General features: G+C 45.8%; 1 protein-coding gene across 2 annotated transcripts; it reads right to left on the reverse strand.

The window, feature by feature from the left end:
* Positions 1 to 1600: 1600 nt before the first annotated feature.
* LOC149335132 (uncharacterized) lies at positions 1601 to 14454 on the reverse strand. Of its 2 annotated transcripts, XM_089553751.1 has the most exons (8): positions 14365 to 14454; positions 12478 to 12990; positions 9498 to 9697; positions 8437 to 8570; positions 6211 to 6295; positions 3916 to 4059; positions 2558 to 2662; positions 1601 to 1843 (listed from the first exon to the last, which is right to left on the reverse strand). In XM_089553751.1, exons 1-8 carry the CDS (start codon positions 14426 to 14428, stop codon positions 1700 to 1702), a joined length of 1389 nt encoding a protein of 462 aa, XP_089409877.1. In that variant the 5' UTR covers positions 14429 to 14454; the 3' UTR covers positions 1601 to 1699. The 2 variants fall into 2 exon arrangements, with proteins under 2 accessions (XP_089409877.1, XP_089409878.1); XM_089553752.1 differs by lacking the exon at positions 3916 to 4059.
* Between the last annotated feature and the right edge of the window lie 7727 nt (positions 14455 to 22181).

A 22181-nucleotide genomic window follows, 5' to 3' on the forward strand; every position in this document is an offset into this window, starting at 1 on the left:
AAAAATTGAACTAGTGAGGAATTTGTAATAATGAAAAACGCAAACCATTAAATTTCCTTTCCAATTTCCAAGTAGCAATTGCTTGCCATATTAGAATGACCAGTTTCACCAGACGAAGAAAGTAAACGACAAAGATGAGCGCACTGCCTGATGCAAGCGCACGAGCCATTGTATTTGAGGCCAACCAATCAACCGCACGAGCCACGCGTATCACACGCACAGAACAAGCTGCCAGCTGCCCTGGAAGAACGTCTGCCCAGAGCTGTCGATGGAAACTCCAGCGCCAACATTCGCACTTGTGGAGAATGGTGGCAGTTGTTCGCTGGAGAGCGACCGCACTGAGGTCGCGGGTGGCAGATCGTTGCCGATGTCCGCGGACGAAATGGAGCTGCGACGAGAGCCAGCGAACAGCGGAGATGGGCCCCACTCACCGCAAGTCTTCGACCTTGGACGGCGTCTCCCCTTCGGTCAAGCGGGACGCCGTGAGCATCTCGCGGGCCTATCTCGAATTCGCCCTCCTGGCGGTGATCACAGCCACGTGCTACATCGTCGGCACGCGGCTGATCATCGCCGAGCGACTGTCCGTGGTACCGGTGACCACTGGAGATGGGCTGCCCTCACCGCAGTCTTCGACCTCGGACGCCGCCTCGCCTTCGGTCACGCGGGACCCAGTGAGCATATCGCGGGCCTGCCTCGTTTTCGCTTCCCTGGCGGTGATCGCAGCTACGTGCCACATTGTCGGCAAGCGGCTGATCTTCATCGCCCAACGACTGTACGCGGCAGGAGTCGCCTTGCACAAGCCCGCGCGTAGTTCACCAGACACCGGAACCAAATGGGGTGTCCCGCTGATATAGATGGCGGGATCTCTCAGTGGTTGCGTACCAGGTGTCATGCCAGGAATCCTTGCCCGATGCCATGCCTGCGGCTATGCTCTCCAGCGCCATGGCTTGCTTGCGCTGCACCCTTCTCGTCACGCACGCCGTTGTCTTGTGCCAAGGACTAAAGCAGCTACGCTCAGAGTATTTCAGTGAAAAAAGCTGTACAAAATAAATGTTTTTATTGAAGAAAGCTGAGTTTGGCTGGGCACGTAAATTTTACAAACTTCACAGCCTATTTCCAATTTAAAAATTTAAATTAGTTTTTGAGGAAGGAAATGGCGCAGTGTCTGTGACACATCTGTGGACACGTGAACCGCGCCGTAAGGGAAGAGATAGAGGAGGGAGAGAAAAGCTGTGCCGTAGTGGAAGCCTCCGGAATCTTTTTGAAAACCTGGGGATCTTTAAGGCGCATTGACATGGCACAGCACACGTGTGCCTTTTGCGTTTCGCCTCCATAGAAACGCGACCGCCGCCGTCGGGTTCGAACCCTTCTACTCTCATTAGACGAGGCCTTGGCCACTTAGCCACCGCCGTGGGTACGGTCGCCACCTCATCCTAGCCTTTTCCGCCAGGGCCATCTTGAATTCCAGGGTTCAGGCATATCCGACGCTAGTTACAGTAGCGCCGATGTCCAACACAATCCTCGACGTCCATCAAAAAGAAGAAATGTGACACAAAAACCACACACAATGGCTGAATGTTGTCCAGAGTACGCGCTCCGGTTGATTTTTTTATTGCTCAAAAGCACCAGCGAATGCATCTCGGAGAGGGACTTTGCTTCTGCCGCTGCTGTGTCTGACGGGCTGGCGTCAAAGCCGCAGTCACACCGTCGACGCAGGCCTGGGCAGCTTGAACGCACTTAGGTCCAGCAGTGGGCAGTTGGGGTACAGGTCTAGGTAGTAGTGCTCGAGGTCAAACATTGCCACACCATACTTCGTTCGTTGCTTGACGGTATTGTCGGGAAGCTGCGGCGTTAATGCATATCAGTCATTCCATTCACTGACATGTGAATGACCTTGAAAATTACCCTTAGGTCCAGTACCAATTACAAAAGATAAATTACTAGTACATTTCACCTGCAAGTGCTACACCCCCACTCCCCCCCCCCCCCCCCCCCCCTTCCACCAACAGCAAAAAATTTGATTTCTTGACGTTTGATAACGTGCCGTGTACCGCAATCAGGAACGATATTACTAATAGTAAATTATGACTAGGACTAGGAGTAAAACCTTTTTATAACAGCTAAAATAGTTGCTATCAGGCGTTGTTTGGCATCTACGACAAGGAGGCAAGCTTCTATATGTATAGCTCAAAACAGCACATGACAGCAGTACTAAAATTTTTGGAGTGACATAGGCCAAAGTGTTTTTTAGTCTACAGGAAATAGTAAAATTTCGTGGTTTTATTGTTTAAGCCTGTGCATCAAGGAACAATGCAAAAGTGGAAAGAAAGAGGCAAGAGCAAACACACAGAGGGTTAGTTTGCGGCCCTCATAGGGCGGAAATTATCACTTCCAGTTCAATTCAAATGAGGGCCTTGCGCCTTATACGGGAACTATAAAGATCTTTTGGCCTCAACTGCACACACGTTCTCTGTAAACTAATTCCACTAATCGAACACAAACGCTGACCGTTATAACACTAAATAGAATCCAAAAATATTAAGCACAAAACACTTGCCAGTGAATTCGCAGAATCGGTAACGAGGTATTCGATTATCACTCCGAGGCCAGCAATTACGCTGTGTCCGTCGTGGGCTGCTCCTGCTAGTAGGCCGCAGCGTTGCTGTGAAAAAGAAAAGCGCATATTTAACTGCGAATATTTAACTGCGCATATTTAATTGCAGACACTTGGCACGAGCAACAAAGCAGAATAATTTAGGAGTTCGCGTTTTGATAGATCCTGTGTCCAGGGTCTCAGGCTCGCGATATGTAGCTGTTTTCCAGTTGTGCCGCTTGTCTTGTGTGTATCGCTAAAAAAAAAGGTTGCCTATTAAAGTTCCGCTTTAGTAAGCCGCACTGGCTCGAAGGCAGGGAAAGATTTCTTACCGAATGGTTACTTCCAACTTGTTCTGATCACTGGCGACCATTGTTTAGCCAGACATAACCCTGCTCTTGTAGGCGAACAAGAGCAAAATTGTTGGGCTCAATACTGTCACAAGACTCATTATGTTGTCCCAGCTTTCTCTGTACAGCATACAGGAGGTACTATCATCCCCAAAAGTTTCCAGGAAGCGCGTTCTCAGGAAAAAAAGATTATTGCAGCGCTGCCTCGTAAACTAGGTGCTGTGTATATTACCAGCTGATGAAGCATGAATTTCCCACATGCCTTATAACATTTAATGTGACTCGCATGCCTGACCCCGTCTAAATATTTTCCCGCACACTCGCATCACGTAAGCTCTCGAGGCCGAGAATGCATACTAGTTTTCGCAAGTTCTAGAACTGTTCTGTTTTTTAAGTTTTATATTGGTACAGCACACTTGGCACGACATGACTCCTAAATGTGATAAATCGCTCATGTGATCAGGTTAAGTGAGGCACATGCTGTCATTTGATGCAGACAATAGCCACAAGATGTCGTCGGGGCTTGGTAAAAAGCCAAAGCTGTATAAGAAAGCAGGAGGTATTATAGAGGGGAAAAATTGATTTTGAGTAAAGAAAATGGCGCAGTAACTGTCTCTCATATCTCGGTGAACAACCGAACCGCGCCGTAAGGGAAGGGATAAGGAAGGGAGTGAAATAAGAAAGGAAGATAGAGGTGCCGTAGTTGAGGTCTCCGGAATAATTCCGACCACCTGGGGATCTTTAACGTGCACTGACATCGCACAGCACACAGGCACCTCTTGCGTTTCGCCTCCATCGAAACGCGGCCGCCGCGGTCGGGTTCGCACCCGGGTACTCCTAGTAGAAAATTTGATTCCTTAAATTAAGACTGGTTGCGCTGAAAAAAAAAGCGCTAACCAGAGCCCTAAAACTAATTGTCACACACAAGCTCGCGAAAAGAACAGAATCACGCAACATAGCCATGGTACTTACAGACGAGCGGGGGACCACTCTGGAATCCTTACAGCTGCTCCCGCGGTCATTATTTTGGCCGCTGGGAGTAATTAAAAGCAATCCTGCCGTCGAAGATATTGCCACGGCCACGTCAATGTCTTCCGTCAGTTTAATCACGTTATTCTGCAACGCGATAAACAGAGCTGTAGCGTTAGAGGCATTCATCAGATAACGCATATATTTGGCGCCGCCGTATAGCTGCGACAGAATGAAGGATTTTTACTTACTATACCTAAAACGTCTTCAACGTATCAATAATTTTAGTCGTCTCTGTCAAGCAGCTCTTTTGAACGTTCTTTACCTAATTTAAATAATATAGTTATAAACACATAATACTAATTTTAAACACCTTTGTGCTGACGGCCAATAAATTTCACACAGAAACACAATGACGTCAAAGGGCTGAGTATGGAGCAAACGTTCAGCACGGTTGCACTGTCTATTCGAATGTCTGCTTCGTGCTTCTTCAGAATGAAAACAGCGCAAACTTCAGCTACTTCTTCAGCTCCCCATATTTTACGCACATCAAAGGGATGCTACATCGACTATTCCGAGGGAAACTGCTGCAGGTAACCCAATGGGACTTCAGATAACTGTTCAATTCACTGGTGGTGACGGGGGTGGAATGAAGTTTTTTGCTATGTGTGAAAAATCTGCGAAGATAATGGCTCATTATAGGAAACTCACCTCGAATCCCTTAGCATAAAAACTACTCAAAAGGGAACAAGGGGCATACATGGACGGCCTAGAGTAACAGTTTATGTAACGCTTTTGTCCAGGTTTCGTTTTGTGCTGTTTACTTGCTAATTATGCACCACTAACAAACACAAGCCTTACGTCATTCATGATACTTCTTGCTTCCAGAAACAACAGTCTGCCACGAGCTCTAAGCCTTCTTATATCTTCATCAAACCAAACTTAATTCTTAGGTATTTTCTGTAATGAACACAATTTTATTGATCCATTGATGTATTTATTAAGATTTACGACCCCAGGACAAAAAATACGACGCGATTAAGACCACCGTCTTGTTCTCAGTTATGACTCTTGGTTTGTCCTGTAGTCGTTTATGTTGCGGAATTTTACTTTTAAAAATTCGGAGAAAGCTTAAGCTTCGTCTCAAGAGTAGTCGTGACAGTGTCTTCTCCTCCTTTTTTCACCTTTTATTCATTTTCTTTCCCATTTTTCACCGATTACCAATCCACAATCACACTACTGATCACGGTCATCGATTAAAATCACAATTACCGATCACATTACCGATTACTAATCGCAAATATCGATTATCAGCCACCAATCATTATCTAGGTCACACTGCAAGACTTACTAGGCCACTAAACACTTATACACATAAACACCATTTGTTTCAGTGCAAAGTTGTCACCAAAACATCGCCTTTTCATTCCATGCAATTAACGCCTAATTAGCATATTTATATTTTATTTTACTTTTTTATTTCTATAACATCGGTACACATCCAAAACACACGTTAGTAAGTCATATACAGCACAACATGTTCGCTAGGTGCGCCATTAACGCCATCTAACCAACGGCCCTCCTGGGCCTATGCGTTGCGTGCCTGCATGACACGCAAAGGGCCTGGCTTCGAACCCCAATGGTGGCTATTTTGTTTCAATGATTTACTTCTGCATTCAGATTTTTCTATATGGGATTTTTTCCGACTGATGTAGGACGATGACCCATGACGGGTTTTCAGCAGAACGAGTTGCTTATGCTGTCGCGTAAAAAACTTATTGGACACTGGTTGTTTTATGTCAATAGCCTGTACTTTTTTCATGATGATGATGATGGTGAACCAAGTACAGGCAAAATGGCCGGCAGCCTCAGCCTTCGAGCAGGTGGCGGGAAATGCTTCATGTGTTGTGACGCTATAGATCTGAGCATATTTCGGTTGGACCCATATGTACAGTGTCTGGGCTACGAATGGTTTGTCCCTTTGTAAACGTCCCCTCTCTTTTCACCCTCTCTATCCTATGCATCACGCACATAACCGGTTGTCCACATAGGAAGGCACTTCTCTAGTCATTGCTTTCTTAACAATCGATTTATCCTCTTCATGTAACCCCTAAAACCCTCTTGGATGCAGCTATCGATTGACCACCCTAATCACCACTTCGCATAAACCTGTGCTTTCCATGCTTTCAAAGAGTGTCGCCCATCATTCGTGTGTGTATTCTAACGAGCCCCTCATTGCCTTACCCCTGTTGCCCTCGATGTTATCTGTGGACGTGCGAAGGAATAATATACTCTCACCTTATTTATCAAGACGTCGCTCATTGCAATCTTGCACGGCACGCCGTTGATTCCAATGTGTGATTCGAAAATGACCAGTGATACGCTGTAAAGAGCGCAATGCCGAAGAGGTTACCCAACGAAGCGTTCATGCGAGAAACACATTCGGAGCCAGTGCTTTTCGTTTACAGCATACGAGGGCGACACCGTTACCCCCACAGACAGCTTCAAATAGAATTATTGTCATCTTCATCACCTCCGTTATCAGCAGAAAGACAAATGTATTAATCCGGTGTAACTGCCGGATTAATACATTTAAATATTCATTTTTTCCCAACACAATAAGTGACTGGAACCTGCTGCCTAATGAAGTGTTTGAGAGCGAGAATTTCCAGGCCGCAATTGACCATGCAATAATCTGATTATGCTGTTATCAGTGTTGGTTCTGCGTCTCGGGTGCAATCAGAATGCTTTTATCTTTTTGGAAGTTCATAACATTTTTCTGTAACTTTTGTTTCTGTTTTGCTCTCTTGTGCTGTATTGAATTTTACTGTTAATGCTTACCCCTCCTACAATAATGCCTCTCAAGGCGCTGTAGGTACCTTGAATAAATAAATAAAGGCTTCTCCCTTCTGACCTGCAACTGACCACGTCCTGCGTCTTTCAAAATCCGCTCTTTTAAGCTAAGCGATCAACTGCTACCTGTTTTCCGCTTTTTATGCATTTATTTATTTATTTGTTTATTTATTTATTGGACAACTGCTCCGCCCGTAGGGCATTACGGGCTACAAACGTTAACTGTCACTTTACACATTATTTCAACGCTGGTAAAAAGCTTCGTTCATCGGAATATACACAGGAATATACACATATACTGCCGATTCCCGTTTTCTCTGGTATGATTTTAAAGCGAGAGCTTCACTACGGAATGTCTCCGCGAGTTACGCCGACCGCGCGGCAACGACCTTGAGCCGCTCCGCAGCTGCACAGTGCCCTTCACCCCGCGACTAACCACGTCACTTCGCCGCGGCAGTTCCGCAGCCGCCGCGCGCCTCACTGACACAATTGGCCGTGTTCTCGCCGATGCTGGGCCACCTCACAACGTTACGAAGATGACTTTGCAACTTCGTCGGCAAACGACACCAGACCACCTCGTGGGTATCGCAAGGCGAACCGCCTACTTGGAGAAAAAGCGGAATGATGATCGCGCTATGCTAGCGTCCGAGACCGAAGAAGAGCGGACCGAACGGCTCGCAAAACGACGACGCCAGTAACAAAAATGGCGACAGAAGAAGGCTTTGGTTGAAGCCGCGGTAACGTCAACCACATTACACGTGGAAGTGGAGCCGCCGTCAAATGAACAGTTGACCAACCGCACCATTCGCTTAGCCCAGTGGGGATCGGCGACTAGCCGCTTTCATAGGGACTTTACTTACTGACAACTCGTTTGGCAACGTGTGTTCGGTGTATTAACGACTGTGGCATGCCAAACACGTAACAACGGCGAGTGAAAATATGCTATGCACAAAAGCCTAACAACAGGCAAGACCAAGGGTAACGAAAGCTCTCGCTTTGGATAACTAGAGTAAGAAGAGTTAAACCTCAGTAAATTTTTTTCTTTATACACTACCTCATTCTCTGTTCGTGTCTCGACGGTACCCCTTCCTAATTTCTTTTCGTAGCTCGCTGCGTTGTCCGCAATTAAATTACAAGCCTTTCGGGTAGCCTCCAATCTTCCACCCCATCGGTTATATACCCTGAGGTTTTGGAAAATCGCATTTTCTCAACGAGAAGCAGTCTATGAACGCAATTTTGTAGCATATCAAAAGACTGCACCACAACGACCAATATATTCGCACATCCCACCTCGGGGCGCTCGTAATCTTCTGCTCTTTATCATCAAAAACACATCTCATTGGTTTTTTTATGGCAGCCTTAACTGCTCGGTGCGAGCGAAGGGTAGACTAAGAGCGAGATTTTGGTACGCATGGGAAGATTTGACTATTCTTATCAATATCTCCATATCAATATCTCTTGCAGTATTCCACAGTTGTCTCGCATTCAAAAGTGATTCCCAAAAATGCTGGAATTGGTACTGACGATAAATAAGTCACACGATATACAAGACTACGATAGTAAAATATTCAGGTCGAATGGGGAAGCGGATTCGGTAAGCACTTTCAGGTCACGAACCATCCGATACAAGTATCCCTGAATAAGAAAGCATACAATGAGAATACTGCTCACTTGTTCACAAGGACGAGTTGAGCGAGCTTTTCTGCATTCTCCTTCGTAATGTCGGCGTCCGCGGGGTTGATTTTGATGCCGACAATCTTTGGCGTGTGCGTACGGCCAGTTCCCTCGATGGTGTCGAAGGTGTGCTTCCGGAAATAAGGCAGATAAAACAGGTGATACTGCCATGAGTACGCTACAGAAGTGGCCGTTACGAATGATGGACGACATCTATTCAGAAACTCTGCTTTGAGCTCGGGTGCCTCAAGCGGATAACTTTCGATAACCCTCAGAATTTAACAACGCACACAGAACTGAGGTGCCCTGCAAGTAACCTGTCATTTTCTTTGCCGAGTGCTTCGCTGCAGTTTGTAAGTTTTCACGTCCGTATGCGTCGCATAGAAAATATGCGAAGTTTATATGAAATTTTTATGAGTCTTATAGAAAACATGAGGAATTGTAGCAGTTGATTGCGCAATCGTTCAGTAGAGAGATGGAAATTTCCAACGAAACATACTAAAAGTTCTTGTGCATTGCAAAATTTCTGAACATTTTAGATTTCATATGCAAAGGTATTCCTGCATTTTTTGGCCGCCTGGTGGGCGTTGCGCGAACCGCAACAACTACTCTGTCCTCCTCGTGGATTAGAGTTTCCCCGCTTCCTGTCACTATTAATCGAGCCTTGCGTACGCTGTAAACATGAATACACCTATATGGGAGTAAAAAAGAGAGTAAAGTTGTAATCTAGCACACTCCCTTTTATATAGGGGAGTGCGCTAGAGGAAAACTTTACTCCCTTTTTTACTCCTTTCTGCTTAGAGTGTACAGTTCGACGCAAATCAAAGGCGATCAATTCAGGCTTGACCTTCTGTTATTTAAGTGTCCTACAGCGGTTTACATTTTCAAAGGAGCTAAACGAAACAAATAAGTTTAGGTGAACAGCTTTTTTTTTTTCTCCCCTAAACCTTCATTCTAATTACTAAGAGACCATCACAGCAGAAAAAAGAAGTTTTCGGGTCTTGTTCATCCGTTACGAAAGCGACCGACTTCCAACCCCGCTAGTCTGCAAAACATACCTTGAGCCTCGCCGCCACCTGAGCCACGTCGGAGAAGTCGTTGGCGAGAACGACTCCGAGTGCGGCGTAGCCGTTGTCCTGCCAGCCTTGCACGCTGCCCAGGTTGGCGTAGCAGGACACGTCCACCGAGCCGTCGTAGCTGAAGCCGAGGAACTTGCCCTTGTCTGCCAGACCGGCCACCACTCGAAGTCCATTCTCGTCTGCTCGCGAGAGCGGAAATGCAATACTCAGCGAGCTTCGCAGAGTTGCCTTATAATGCAGCTATGTATACGGAATAAATGTCCGGAAATGAAGGCTAAGTACGGTGACGCATTACCACGAGTCACTGCGTGCTGCGATAGCGAGCGCCCACCGACATTTGGCAGCCAAAAAAAAAAAACCGAGATCACTGCAGCGACCTGCATTGGGAGAATACGAAAGCACTGATGCCTCCTTCACACTCGTCGCCTCTTTTTGTTTCACTTTGGACTGTTTGCCTCTCTTTTTACCTCTTTCTCTCTTTTGACTGTTTTCCTCTCTTTTTACGTCTTCCAATTTTGACATCTACCGCCATTTTCAAGACTATGCACGGGCTATTTTGTCTTCTAAATGACCTTTTAGCTTCTAATTAATTCATTCATATCAATAAATTTGGTGTACAACGACATTTTATCATCCTCTGTCACGTGGTTGCGTTTTTTCCCCGCAATTTTGACAGCTAGAACTGTTTTCACGTCCTCGCACTATATCGACGTCTGATACTATTTCGACGTCTAAGTGATATTTTAGGCTCTAATTATTTAATAACTACCCATCGACCAAATTTTGACGTGCATCATCCTCACATCATCCTCTGTCACGCACAAACATTCTTTTTCGCTTAACTCTCACACGAACGGAGAAATCCTTGCCGACACGTTTTGCGGACAAGAAATCGTCGACGTAGTCAAACGCTTTCGTGTTAGCAAGAATTACAGCGCGTGAAGAGGCCGACTCACTTCCCGTCAAGTCGCAACTTGTCCCCACGCTATACACCACGTTGTCGCATGGCTGGTACAGAAGAGCGGCATCGACGGTGTCACTTGGGGCTCTTTCCGATGTAACGCACGTAAGGCCAGCTGGAAGGTAAAGGATGCAGCATTATCGATGCTTTTAGCACAACGGTACTCATAACTTGGGAACTACTCGTAATTTATACACCTTGGTACAACTTTAGCACTTATCCTTTTTCAGCCGCCGCGGTGGCTCAGTTGCTATGGTGCTCGGCTGCTGACCCGAAAGACGCGGGTTTGATCCCGGCCGCGGCGGTTGAATTTATTTGGAGGAGAAATTCTAGAGGCCCGTGTACTGTGCGATGTCAGTGCACGTTAAAGAACCCCAGGTGGTCGAAATTTCCGGAGCCCTCCACTACGGCGTCTCTCATAGCCTTAATCGCTTTGGGACGTTAAATCCCATAAACCAAACCAAACCTATCCTTTTTCACGGAGGCTCTCGCACTGCACTGCCTGCCATGATAACTGTTTGTGCGTCCTTACGTTCATGCACGTATATTGCTGATTGTCAGTGAAACAGACCATTGCTTTGCACCAGTAACATGTGCGCCCTTAAACTGACAATTCTCTCGCGTCCACATTTAAATCCCAGCAGCCACAAATGATTCGTCTGCCCGGTCGGCCTTATATGCAAGACAATCCCCGCCATTTCTGTGAAGACCGACAATTTCTGGACATTCTGTTTCGCTTTGGTGGTCTGCCGCAGCGTAAGACCGCTACATATCGACTTTTCTGCGCAACCTTTCTTGACGGATGAGGGACGGATTTAAAGGAATGACGTCTGGGGCGGCTAAAAAATGGTCCTGTTCTGGAAAACCAGATTCGCCTCTATTTTTGTCGGCGATGAACATTCCAGGAGTGCACCGTGCAGATGAGCAGGAAGAGATTCTTAATGATCGAATGGCTATCCCCCAAAATTTGAGCAAATTGAGCGAATTTTAGCAAAATTACCTGAGATTCATACCGGTTACAGTTTTCGCATAAGAAATATAACATCTCAAGAGCTCGAACTTATGGATTTCAGAAATTGGCATACCTCATACCGCGTCTGCTTGCGACCTGCCCGGCTATCGAAAATTTATTAAAAGAAAATCTAGATCCAGAAAGATTTAAAAAGCGTGTCCAAGAAATTTTGCTTTCTTTATAACAGAAAAATAAAAGCGCCATTATGATGCTATTCTTGCTTACAAAATACTGCTTCCTATTGTCTTGTCTTTTTCCACATCAATTTGCTTGAAGCTCTTTTTGCTTTATTTGTTGTAAGATTATTATTTGTATTTGTTATCTCAAGTATGTATTATGTACAGTCTGTCAAAAGTAACCAGGCTGCATGGTTTGCTTCTAGCTCGTACAGTGGAGCCCTTACAGCTTCCCTGAAAGTGAAATGTTCGTTAAAGGTAAGGACTGGGGGTCTTCTTACCTTCCAACCTCTTTCGATCTCTAGAAAAGCCACAAGTGCTCCACTATACAAGCTAGAAGCAAACCATGCAGTCTGGTTACTTTTGACAAAGACTGTACGTATAGTTGTTTTTCATGCATTGCTAGAATGACGGTTTCCTGTTTTTTTTTCTTTCTTTTCTTCCTGTACTACACACAATGTATTAGTCCTAATGCATGCGATACAGTGTTTTAGTTTTTAAGTATGTTTGATTGTTCAGGAAGGGCAGGCCATTGTCAGGTGGGAAACCACCTTTAGCTTACTTTTTCTTGATTTGCGTAATGTAAATCAAAAGTAAACGGAATAAAAAACAACCTATTCTTTTTAAGTAAGCACTCACGTTGGTTAATTGCGGCCACCAGAGTTTGCAAAGGGAAAGTTTCCCAAAATCTGAGAACAGTCGTTATGCGGCAAGTTGGCCGTGTACCAAAACGCCATCACGTACTGGAAAATCAAATGACAGAATCTACGAGTGCACCTGCAGTCGTGTCTTGGTCACCGCATTACTTACCGTATAATTTAGAGCCAGTTGAGACGGTATCGCCTGTCGTCGTATCGTAGACCACTGTCGATTCGACCGTCGTTGGTTCGACTCTCGTTGGTTGGACCGTTGTTGGTTCGACTGTCATGGGTTCGAATGTTGTCGTATCGTCTGTCGTAGTGAAGTGTATCGTCGTATAATCCGTTGTTGTATAATCCGTCGTCGTATAGTCAGTCGTCGTATAGTCCGTTGTTGTATAGTCCGTCGACGTATAGTCTGTCGTCGTATAGTCTGTCGTGGTATAATCTGTCGTCGTGTAGTCTGTAGTCGTGTAGTCTGTAGTCGTGTAGTCTGTCGTCGTATAGTCTGTCGTGGTATGGAGGGCCGTCGTTCTCTCTTTTGTTGTCGACGCAACGCTCGGACTGTTCACTGTAAGATCCGGAATCGTGAGCACTTGCGGAGGCTGTGGAGCCTCTGGAATGCGCATCACGGGATCTGTGGCGTCTGGCACGATATCCGTGACATCCTCCGCTAGGCCGCTCACTGAAACATAATAGCGCTCAATAACTGTACCACTCCGAAAACTTGCCTCAGAAACGCGAATCTAATGTGGGCTATCTTCAGAAACAGGCAGACGGACAGATAAAGCCTTTTTACTTGCAAAGTTGTCACAAGGGTCATATTGCTTTGGTTATTCCCCTTGTTAAGCACTCCTTAGCCGTTCTTGAGGGTAACAGTTGGTGTACAGTAACACTGTCCACTGTTCATAAACATTCAGCTTATTTTCAGACTCATGTGATAATCGAAAACTAAGCAGCATCTCTGGATGATTGTCGGCCACCGCTCAGGTCTTCTTTTGGTGGCTTTCACTGCTTCCTATTCCATTTCTGTTCACTCTATATCCAAGAGATTAACGTATGCCGCTCATAAGGGTTACTTTTGATCAAACTTTGAATTGTTCTTTGATTTGATCAAATTTTGATGTTTTGTTTTGATGTACAATCAATTTGTATTTTACCTTCAAAGGTTGGGTGACAATCTGCATGGTTTTATATTTGTGGCTGCATTGACGTGTCGATTTTGAAAGAATCGTTAGTGAAGCTTTGCAAACGGAAGCATTAAAAAGCTTTGATGCAAGAATCGCAATCTTCGTCATGGTCTTGGACATGAAGAACGTGAGGCTCAATTTAGGAATGCCTAATTAGAACAATGACTGCAGCAAGTGACTTGAGAGCAGTTAGCTAGTAACTCACCACCTCGAAATAGATGCTATTTCGTTTGACACGCTCAGTGCCCCCGCTTTATTCTTTTGTGCTCTAATCCTATTTGGAGGCCCTTAACTATTCAGATAGTTTCCCGCCGAAAGCTAAGGTTCTACAGCTTCGGTAAAAAAAAACAGCTATCGAGGAAACTCTCTTAAAAAAACATGCTATGTAAAAACAAGGCTACATATGGATATAAGTTTTATTCTTATCCAAAGTATCATATCAATTCCATGTTATGCCTGAGAGGAAACAGTCGAAGTATTGCTTAAGAGAGCGATAACACTTGAGCCCCTTTACACCACAGAACTCACTCTAGAAACAGAGTCGGCATGCAAACGTATCCTCCGTGTTTTAGACAAGTTGGTGCAAAAAAAGAACAGACTGCGCTCAAAAAATTAACAGGCCATTGGTAAGAGAAAGCCTGCTATTAGACCCAGTTTTTCCTTTTCCCGTTCACTTCTCCTGTTAATGTCACAGGGATACGGACAAGTGCTGCGAGACGCGTCTAAAGGACATAAACTTCGAGCTTTTTACATACCCTGCCTTGAATGGCAAATTGGTACAAGCTGTTCTTGCAGCGTTGCGCATCAAGTATGGCTAGAACCTGTCTGCTTTGGAGGTAGAAGCATCTCAGGGGCTTCCGGAGACTCACCGAAGACGACGCTGAGGATGACGAATATGCAGGCTAGGATGATGACCGCGCCAACGATCACCATCTGGCTGCTGTCTCTTGAGACGGTGGTGTCCCTGCGCAAGCACTTTCTTCACTTAGTTGACTAAACTGTGGTTCTGCGGCGTAAAAAGCGCGCCTGGGTCAACCACCCAAATGGCTTATGCTGACTGCATCATTGTTGAGCAATGTATAGAGGCATAATGGGGTCGAGAATAAGACCTCGAGACGATTTTGCTGTGCATTCCAACCAATAGTAAAATCATTTTTGCAATCAAGCAAAAACACATACTGAACGAAGTTAATGTTCGTATTGTTAAGTAGCCTAGAACACAGTTAACTATCTAACCATCGTTATCATTTCAATTAATGTTCACGTTACTGTTTCTGACGTCATCGAAAATTTGGTGAGGTTTAACTCTTCTAAACCTAGTTATACAGAGCGAGAGCTATGTTCCGTTGCATCGCAAGTCTAGCTTCTCGTTGCTGCTTGGTGTCAGCGGCTCGCTTAGCTCGCGTCCTCTGCAGTACACCTTCTCGGTGAGCTATGTCGACTGGACGATCGGACGCGCCTTGACGGCGACGCCGAAGAGTTGACCCACTCGGTCCGGCTCGCGCCTCATCCATATGGCGAAACTGAAGGAGAAACCGCCTACGTAGCAACTGTTACACCCTCTCCCAATCACGTGGTATCACCGGCGAAGCTGGCTAGGGCGCGCAGCTGCGCCTCTCCCAGCCTGCCCTCCCCTAATCACGTGGTATCACAGCGGCGGAGACGGCGAGCGCGCGCAGGTGCGCCTCTGCTGGCGATTCACGTGGTTTGTCTGCGCTCCGGGGCCTCAAGGTCAAAGACGCATAAAGATTAACCTTGGGAGACATGTAGAGCTTTCGCTCAAAATCCCAATTACTACACGCGAATAAGAGCAGCCAGTGCCTCTGGCAACCTTCTCGCAAGACCACATCACCATGATTTTTAGACTGCTGCTCGGCGCAAGTCGCTCGAATACGATCGCTCTTTCTCCGAGCAAGGAATTTTGCCGAAATGCATTGCTCATGTGCAGAGAGGAGCCTGCTTTCGGTGTTACTCTTGAAATAGCTTTTACCCCAGGCAGCATTTAAAGGATACGTTTGAAATCTGGCGAAAGGCGGCTTTTCTCTCTTACGCATTTTGTTCAAACGCTTTGTTTAATATTTCATTGCATAGCGATAAATGCGGGAACTCAAAGCTTAGGTGAAAGACACAGAAGTGACGGAATGGGCATCCGTCGGTCGAGTTATTTTTCCTAACTAGAACAAGAAACAGCTCGAACAGGGAGAAGCGTAAAACACGCAAAAATCCAGCCTTGTTTTAATGCGATTGCCTGATTAGTCGAGAAAGGTCACATGGTCTTGTGACGTCATAACAGCCTGCATAACGTGGCAGGTGCCAACCTGCCCACCGAACTGTGAGCAAACTGCTCATTATGGCGCTGTACATGAGCCCTACGGGAGCTCAGGAAGAGCAACTTGGGTCTCACAAGCCTCACCGGGGCAGTGGCTTATGCACTTGAGCACGGCTTGAGCACGGCGCTCTAACGGCGCTCAGCGCAGAAAACGAAGCACAAATTTCAAACAATTATTAAGTATTCGAAACGGCATGCGCTCGAATGCAGTCGCATATCCACAGAAGCGACAAAAACGCAACCACCGCTCCCTTAATTGAGCAACCGCTTAAATAGTCGTTTCAATGCGCAACTTAAGCGCTCTAGAAGAGCCTGCTTATGTCTGAGCACGCCATCTATATTCTCACCATAACAGATCAACTTATCCAGACACCCGTTTATAGAGCCCAGCGCTGTTCCATCCATGACCTGTCATGAAATATAGAAAATAACCGAACGACGCGTACTGATTGCGAAGTAATTTGTAACAGGAATCGGCATGTAGATAAGTCGGCGTGGGGCTTTAGCCGACGCACCCACTCCCAGCGGTACTATGCTGCAGCAGTACGGCCTAATAGCCTTCACTACAGCGTCATAAACGCATACACTTACTCGTCCTTCCCTGTGGGAGAATAAGAAGGATAGGTCAGTATGAGTAAATTTGTCGGCTTACAGAAGCACGCAGTTTTAATTGCGCAGTATGAGCATAAAAACTGATTCTGCGATTAATTAAAATTGAAGATTAAAAAAGGAGGAGTAATCCAACGCGTGGACTGCTTTCAGTCAGTAGTATGGCGGCTTCGCTTTTGTTTTATTTTTATTACGTTTCCGTGAACAAATAGTTTGAGTCGCAGACAACAGAGCCGCAGATTAGGCTCACGGAAATAAAACTTACGAGTGGACTCTACGCTTTACGTATCCCTCCGCCGATGGCAGAGAGGCAAGCCGCCGCGCGGCTGGCTGAAAGGCACTGCACGTGTTGGCTGACTGACTCCTACTTTCGGAGGTGAGTTTTAAAAAAGGTGGTGGCCGGGACGTTTAATTCGGTGTAATAAAGAAATCGGCCACACACGACAATAATTCGAATTTTCTAAGAATGATTATGGCGTATAGGTCGAGTTTCCGCGGTAAAAAGACGAGCTCAGTATCCACTTTCGTGCGCCTTTAAGAGTTAGCAATAAAATCTTACTCATGGCTTCATCATGTGACCCAGTATTCGTAGCCTTAAAGCATAAATGAATCATGTGACCTACCGGTGACCGACTACGCAATGATCGTGTTAAATATTAAGAAAAATGGACTCCCTTTTATTGCTTTCAGAACTGGCTCTAGTTGGGAGTGCGCACGGTGCGACTACCGCTTCCAAACGAGACATTAACAATAATCATACATTTTATTTTTGCTTAATAAGGTTTTTGCAATGTGGCCGAAAAAATAAAGAATCCTTGTTACTGGCTTCAGCACTCCGATACTTGTGGAAACAGGAACGATGACCTACCGGATCTGCCAGTCGTGACCCCAGGAAAGGCACCCTGGGATGTGCCTGCGTTGAAAGAATTGCAGGTTTCATTTAGTCAACCCTTCTTCCGTAATAATGAAGTACTAAGAATTTAATATCAATTCGAATGCAGCTAACTTTTTTGGAATGCAAATATCTATACCGAAATGGTGGATCACTTTATAAAATTTATTCATGGAATAATTGGATAACTAGGCCATTTGCTAATGATACAAATGCTTTATCCATATTGTTATTATTATTGTTAGTGGATCTTTATTAATAAAATATCAAAAGAAGGAAAAGACGTTGTTAGCCGCGGCATCTGCCATCAAGACCTGAAGCACCTGAGCTGCGGCTAACGTGAGGAAAAGGGAGAAGGAAAGAAAGGAAGGGAGCGATAGAAAGAACGGATGGGGATAGAGCGGTAATGTACACTGTATTGTCACTCTACTAACCCTTCTAGTGGCGCTGTACCGCTGACGGACTCGTATTATCTGGCACTTGGCATGCTTTGGGCATTCTAGGGGCTAGAGGTCAGAGGGACTAGAGGGAGAGAAGCTAAATAGAGAGAGAGAGAGAGAGAGAGAGACGAAATACGTGTGGGGTGCCGCGCCCGGGCATGGCTGCCAAGAGTTCTCGGCGCGCGAGCGTGCAATTTGCATGGCAGGGGGGGGGGGGGGGGGGGGGGGGGGGGCGAGTTGCTTGTCGCGGCTTACGAGATGTCTTTCTCACACTTTCTCCTATATTTATTTTTTAATCAAATAAGCACTCTTCTTGTCCTCATTCACCAATGAGGCTGCAAAAGAAGACAGCTGTGTTATCTGTCCCAGCAGCGCGAAGATCGTAAGGCCGAAAGTGTTGACATACCGGCGTGGAGACTCACTATTTCAGGAAAAGCACCCTCTGCAGCGCCTGCGGCAAGAGAGGTGACAGTTACTTTGAGCCAAACAATCTTTCATCCGTTAAGAAACCACTAATTCGGTGCAGCGAATGCTGGTAATCGACCAAAGTGAATTGTTCGACCAATGAATCAATGAAAACTTATGAGACACCTTGCTATAGTGCAGCGTGTACGGCAGCCACAGCTGTATATGTATACTGTCTCATAATCTATGTAAAATGATCACAAAGTTAATGGGAAGGAAAATGGAAACTATGCGGCAGTAAAAAGAAAATTAAGCTAATGTGAGCGTCAAATGCAATGCGAACAGCGGAGTGAGTGGCCAAAGGCCCATTTTACGCCGTCTGCCAGTCGCCATCAGAGCTCATCCGCGCACATTAGGTTTGAGATAGTTTTGCTTGCGTTTTCTTAGTCGTTCATTTTCCCGCTTTGCCACTGGGGCGCCACATTCGCTCTTCCCACCGATCTCTACTTGCACACCGCGGTTCCGTTCGCGTCACCGTCTGTGGTCCGCGTGTGTGAAGCGAGCGTTCGTAGCTCCCTGGCCTGCAGCTCTGATTCTGCTTCGATCATCGTCGTGTTATCAGCGTCTGGTTGCGATGCGAATAGTGCAAAAAAAAAAAAAAAAACTAACGGGTTGCAGCCGGTGCCCAACGCGACAGTTTTTTAATCGCTTGCTCCTGGTAGCTTTGTCGCCACCGGAAAAGCTCAACTACACTGGAATCGAACATGCACGCATCAGCGTACGACCCGAAAAGAGAGCAAGAATAGCTTATCTTTAATGTCACGGCGTGCAGCAACGCGTCGAAACAGGTCGTCCAGTGCCTGCAGTTACCAGAATTTTCCAGTAATTCTGTGGTGTGGGATGGCTTGAAAACATGTCTCGTGGGCACAGACAGAAGGTTACCGGCAAGGATCAAGACCTACTTATTGTGGCCACTGGCGCAGACACGCCCAACGTTACGGCTAGTGAGGTAAAGGACACTGTCAACTGTGCCAGCACGTCAGTCATTAGACATCGTCTACTCGATGATGTTCTGCGAAGCTGTTGTACCGTCGCAGAAGCCAGCGGTCTCCGTAGCAAATAGATAAGCAAGGCTTGTGTTTTGCAAAGACCATGCATCATAGACTACGGCAAATTGGCGCTGCATGATGTCCTCTAAGAAGTCAACGTTTTCAACTCACTGGGATCAGCGTCAACGATTTGGAGAGCCGACAACATCAGGTGTGCCTTTCCAGCCATATGTGCATGTCTACCCTTCTATATACATGAGGTAAGATTGCTTTAATGCAATGGCATCATAATGCGACGCGAGAAAAGCCATTCGTTCTTTTTTTAATTCACGCAACAGGTCGGCCTCTTGTTCACAGCGCAACCAGACACTGACAACACTATCGCTCATCTTGTAACAACAAGATTGCTTCTCTACCACACACATGCATCCAGTAACGATACCAATTTTTTCCTAAATTCGAATAAAAGGACTTACCGTGTTACAGGCGCTCCTCGTTTCTAGATTTACCCATGAAGACCCTCAGCATAGCACATTGCGATTTTGAGGTTTGAGGTTTACAGCTCACGTTTAAACTTAATCACCTGTCTTGACAATCTCCCCTGTAGAAGCGAGATAGCCCCTGTTTAACTAGCTGATAACACGCCGAGGATGTAAGTGAAGTCGAAGCGCCGCAGGCCAGGGAGCTAGAAACGCTCGCTTCATCCAGTCTATCTACAGCCGTGGCTGCCAGCGATACCGCGCTGACAAAGTTGCGATAGGAGGAAACATTAAACGGGGCGCTCCGGCGGCGCAACGAGAGAACGAAAGTCAAAGAAAACAGAAGCGAAACTATCGTAAACCTGATGAGTGCGCCTATTTCTGAAGACGACAGGCAGACGAAGTAAACTGGACCTTTGGCCACGCGATCCGCTGTTCGCATTTCATGAAGCCGATAGTATGTGCGCGCTTACTTGCTCTGTGCTGTATATCAGGTGTTTAAGGGAAAACTTTCAGAGAAAAGTATACAACAGCCATATCTTACTGGTACTCACCTACGGGGAAGAAACGTGGAGGCTAACGAAAAGGGCTCAGCTTAGGTTAAGGACAACGCAGCGAGCTATGGAAAGAAAAATTACAGTTCTAAGTAACGTTAGGAGACCGGAAGCGGGCAGAGTGGGTGAGGGAACAAATGCGGGTTAATGACATCCTAGTCAAAATCACGCGGAATAAATGTGCTTAGGCAGGGCATGCAATGCGAAGGCAAGATAGCCGCTGGTCATTAAGGGTAACGGAGTGGATTCCAAGGCAAGCGTAGCAAAGGGCGGCAGAAAGTCAGGTGGGCGGATGAGATCAAGAAGTTTGTGGGCGCACGGTGGCCGCAGCTGGAAAAGGACAGAGTTAATTGGAGAGACATGGGAGAGGCATTTGCCCTTCAGTGGGCGTAGTTAGGCTGATGATGACGATGAATTCTCAAAACTAGGCTTTTTGAGGTAAAAATATGGCTTTTGCGGCATAGTATTACCAGTGCTGGCGAACACCAGAAAACCGGTCAATTGATTTCAGTAAACTGGTTAATTAATTTCTAAGAATCAACTTTTTATCTACTGGAGTTAGGCGCCTAGTTGCAATCAGAGATTTGGAGGCAATCGTTACTAATAGCCATTCCAGTTTTTTAAATTTCGAAAACGCGATTATCCTCGGCGCTGTAGCTCGACAAAATGTGGCTACATCGCTTCAAAATACATGCTCTTTCGAAAGCATGCAGGCAAAGCAACCCCTCCAGGGCACGTAGCTAGTCGAAAAAGCCAAATATTATCGAGCCACAGCGCCCAGGGTAATAGTGTTTTCCAAATTCTACAAACTTATATTGCTATTACTAACGACCGTTTACAAATGCCTAGTTTCAACTAGGCGCCTAACTCTAATCATTGAAAACGTAATTATTAAAAATTAGTCAAGTAGTTTGCTACTTAATTCAATTCACCGGTTTTCGGATGTCCGCCAACACTGGTAGTGTTCTGCTGAAAAAGACGTATGTTTGCCTCAAAAAATTTATTTGACAATTACTGAGTCTTCCCGGAAACACCTGGTATCTGAGTGTTTTGTGCTGTTGATTTTCTGGGGAAGTTTCATTAGAATGCGCTCTCATAATTCATTTATGTTACGTATCTACGCACTCATAATACAACTGCTTATGAAGAAAGCAGTGATAACGGCATATTCAAATTCTGATTTCTCTACAAGAATTAAACGGGAATGAAAGATGCCGGGCTACTGGTATCATCAGCGTGAAACTATTGGAAAGAAGATGGTTTGGTTTATGGGGTTTAACGTCCCAAAGCGACTAAGGCTATGAGGGACGCCGTAGTGGAGGGCTCCGGAAATCTCGACCACCTGGGGTTCTTTAACGTGCACTGACATCGCACAGTACACGGGCCTCTAGAATTTCTCCTCCAAAGAAATTCAACCGCCGCGGCCGGGATCGAACCCGCGTCTTTCGGGACAGCAGCCGAGCACCATAGCCACTGAGCCACCACGGCGGCTTATTGGAAAGAAGAATGTTCACGTACCGTCGGGGCTGATCATTATGACAGGAAAAACTTCCTGTGCTGTACCTGCGGGGATAACGACAACAGTGGCTGTCATTCAATATATCCTTGAATCCATCAATCAAGCAATTAATCGATCAGTCAATGAGTGAGTCAGTCATGCAGCAAGCTGATCATTGCTTCTAGAAGAGTAAATGAGCACTAAGTATATTCAGACGAACACACAGACAGACATTACAGGACGGGCGCTGACTCCAGCTAAGTTTATCGAAACACACACTCGTACATTTACTTAGAAGGAATGTAGTGGGCTCATGCACATTTATCACCATAAAAACCGCATTGTAGAATAAGCAGGCATGACAGCATATTATAGTCTATTCTTTAAAATCTCATTTCACTTGCAGGCAGAAAGACTGAAGTGGTGCAGAT

Source organism: Amblyomma mixtum, chromosome 7 (genome assembly GCF_055824585.1).
Source record: "Amblyomma mixtum isolate Tamu chromosome 7, ASM5582458v1, whole genome shotgun sequence".
NCBI lineage: Eukaryota > Metazoa > Arthropoda > Arachnida > Ixodida > Ixodidae > Amblyomma > Amblyomma mixtum.

Bases quoted from the DNA above. Each gene is read 5' to 3' on its own strand.
- LOC149335132 (XM_089553751.1), bottom strand. From the start codon at position 14,428: ATGGTGATCGTTGGCGCGGTCATCATCCTAGCCTGCATATTCGTCATC. The intron at 6,296-8,436 runs GTGAGCAGTATT...CGCTCTTTACAG, and splicing joins CAACTCGTCCTTGTGAACAA to CGTATCACTGGTCATTTTCG. The intron at 1,844-2,557 runs GCAAGTGTTTTG...TTAACGCCGCAG, and splicing joins CCGATTCTGCGAATTCACTG to CTTCCCGACAATACCGTCAA.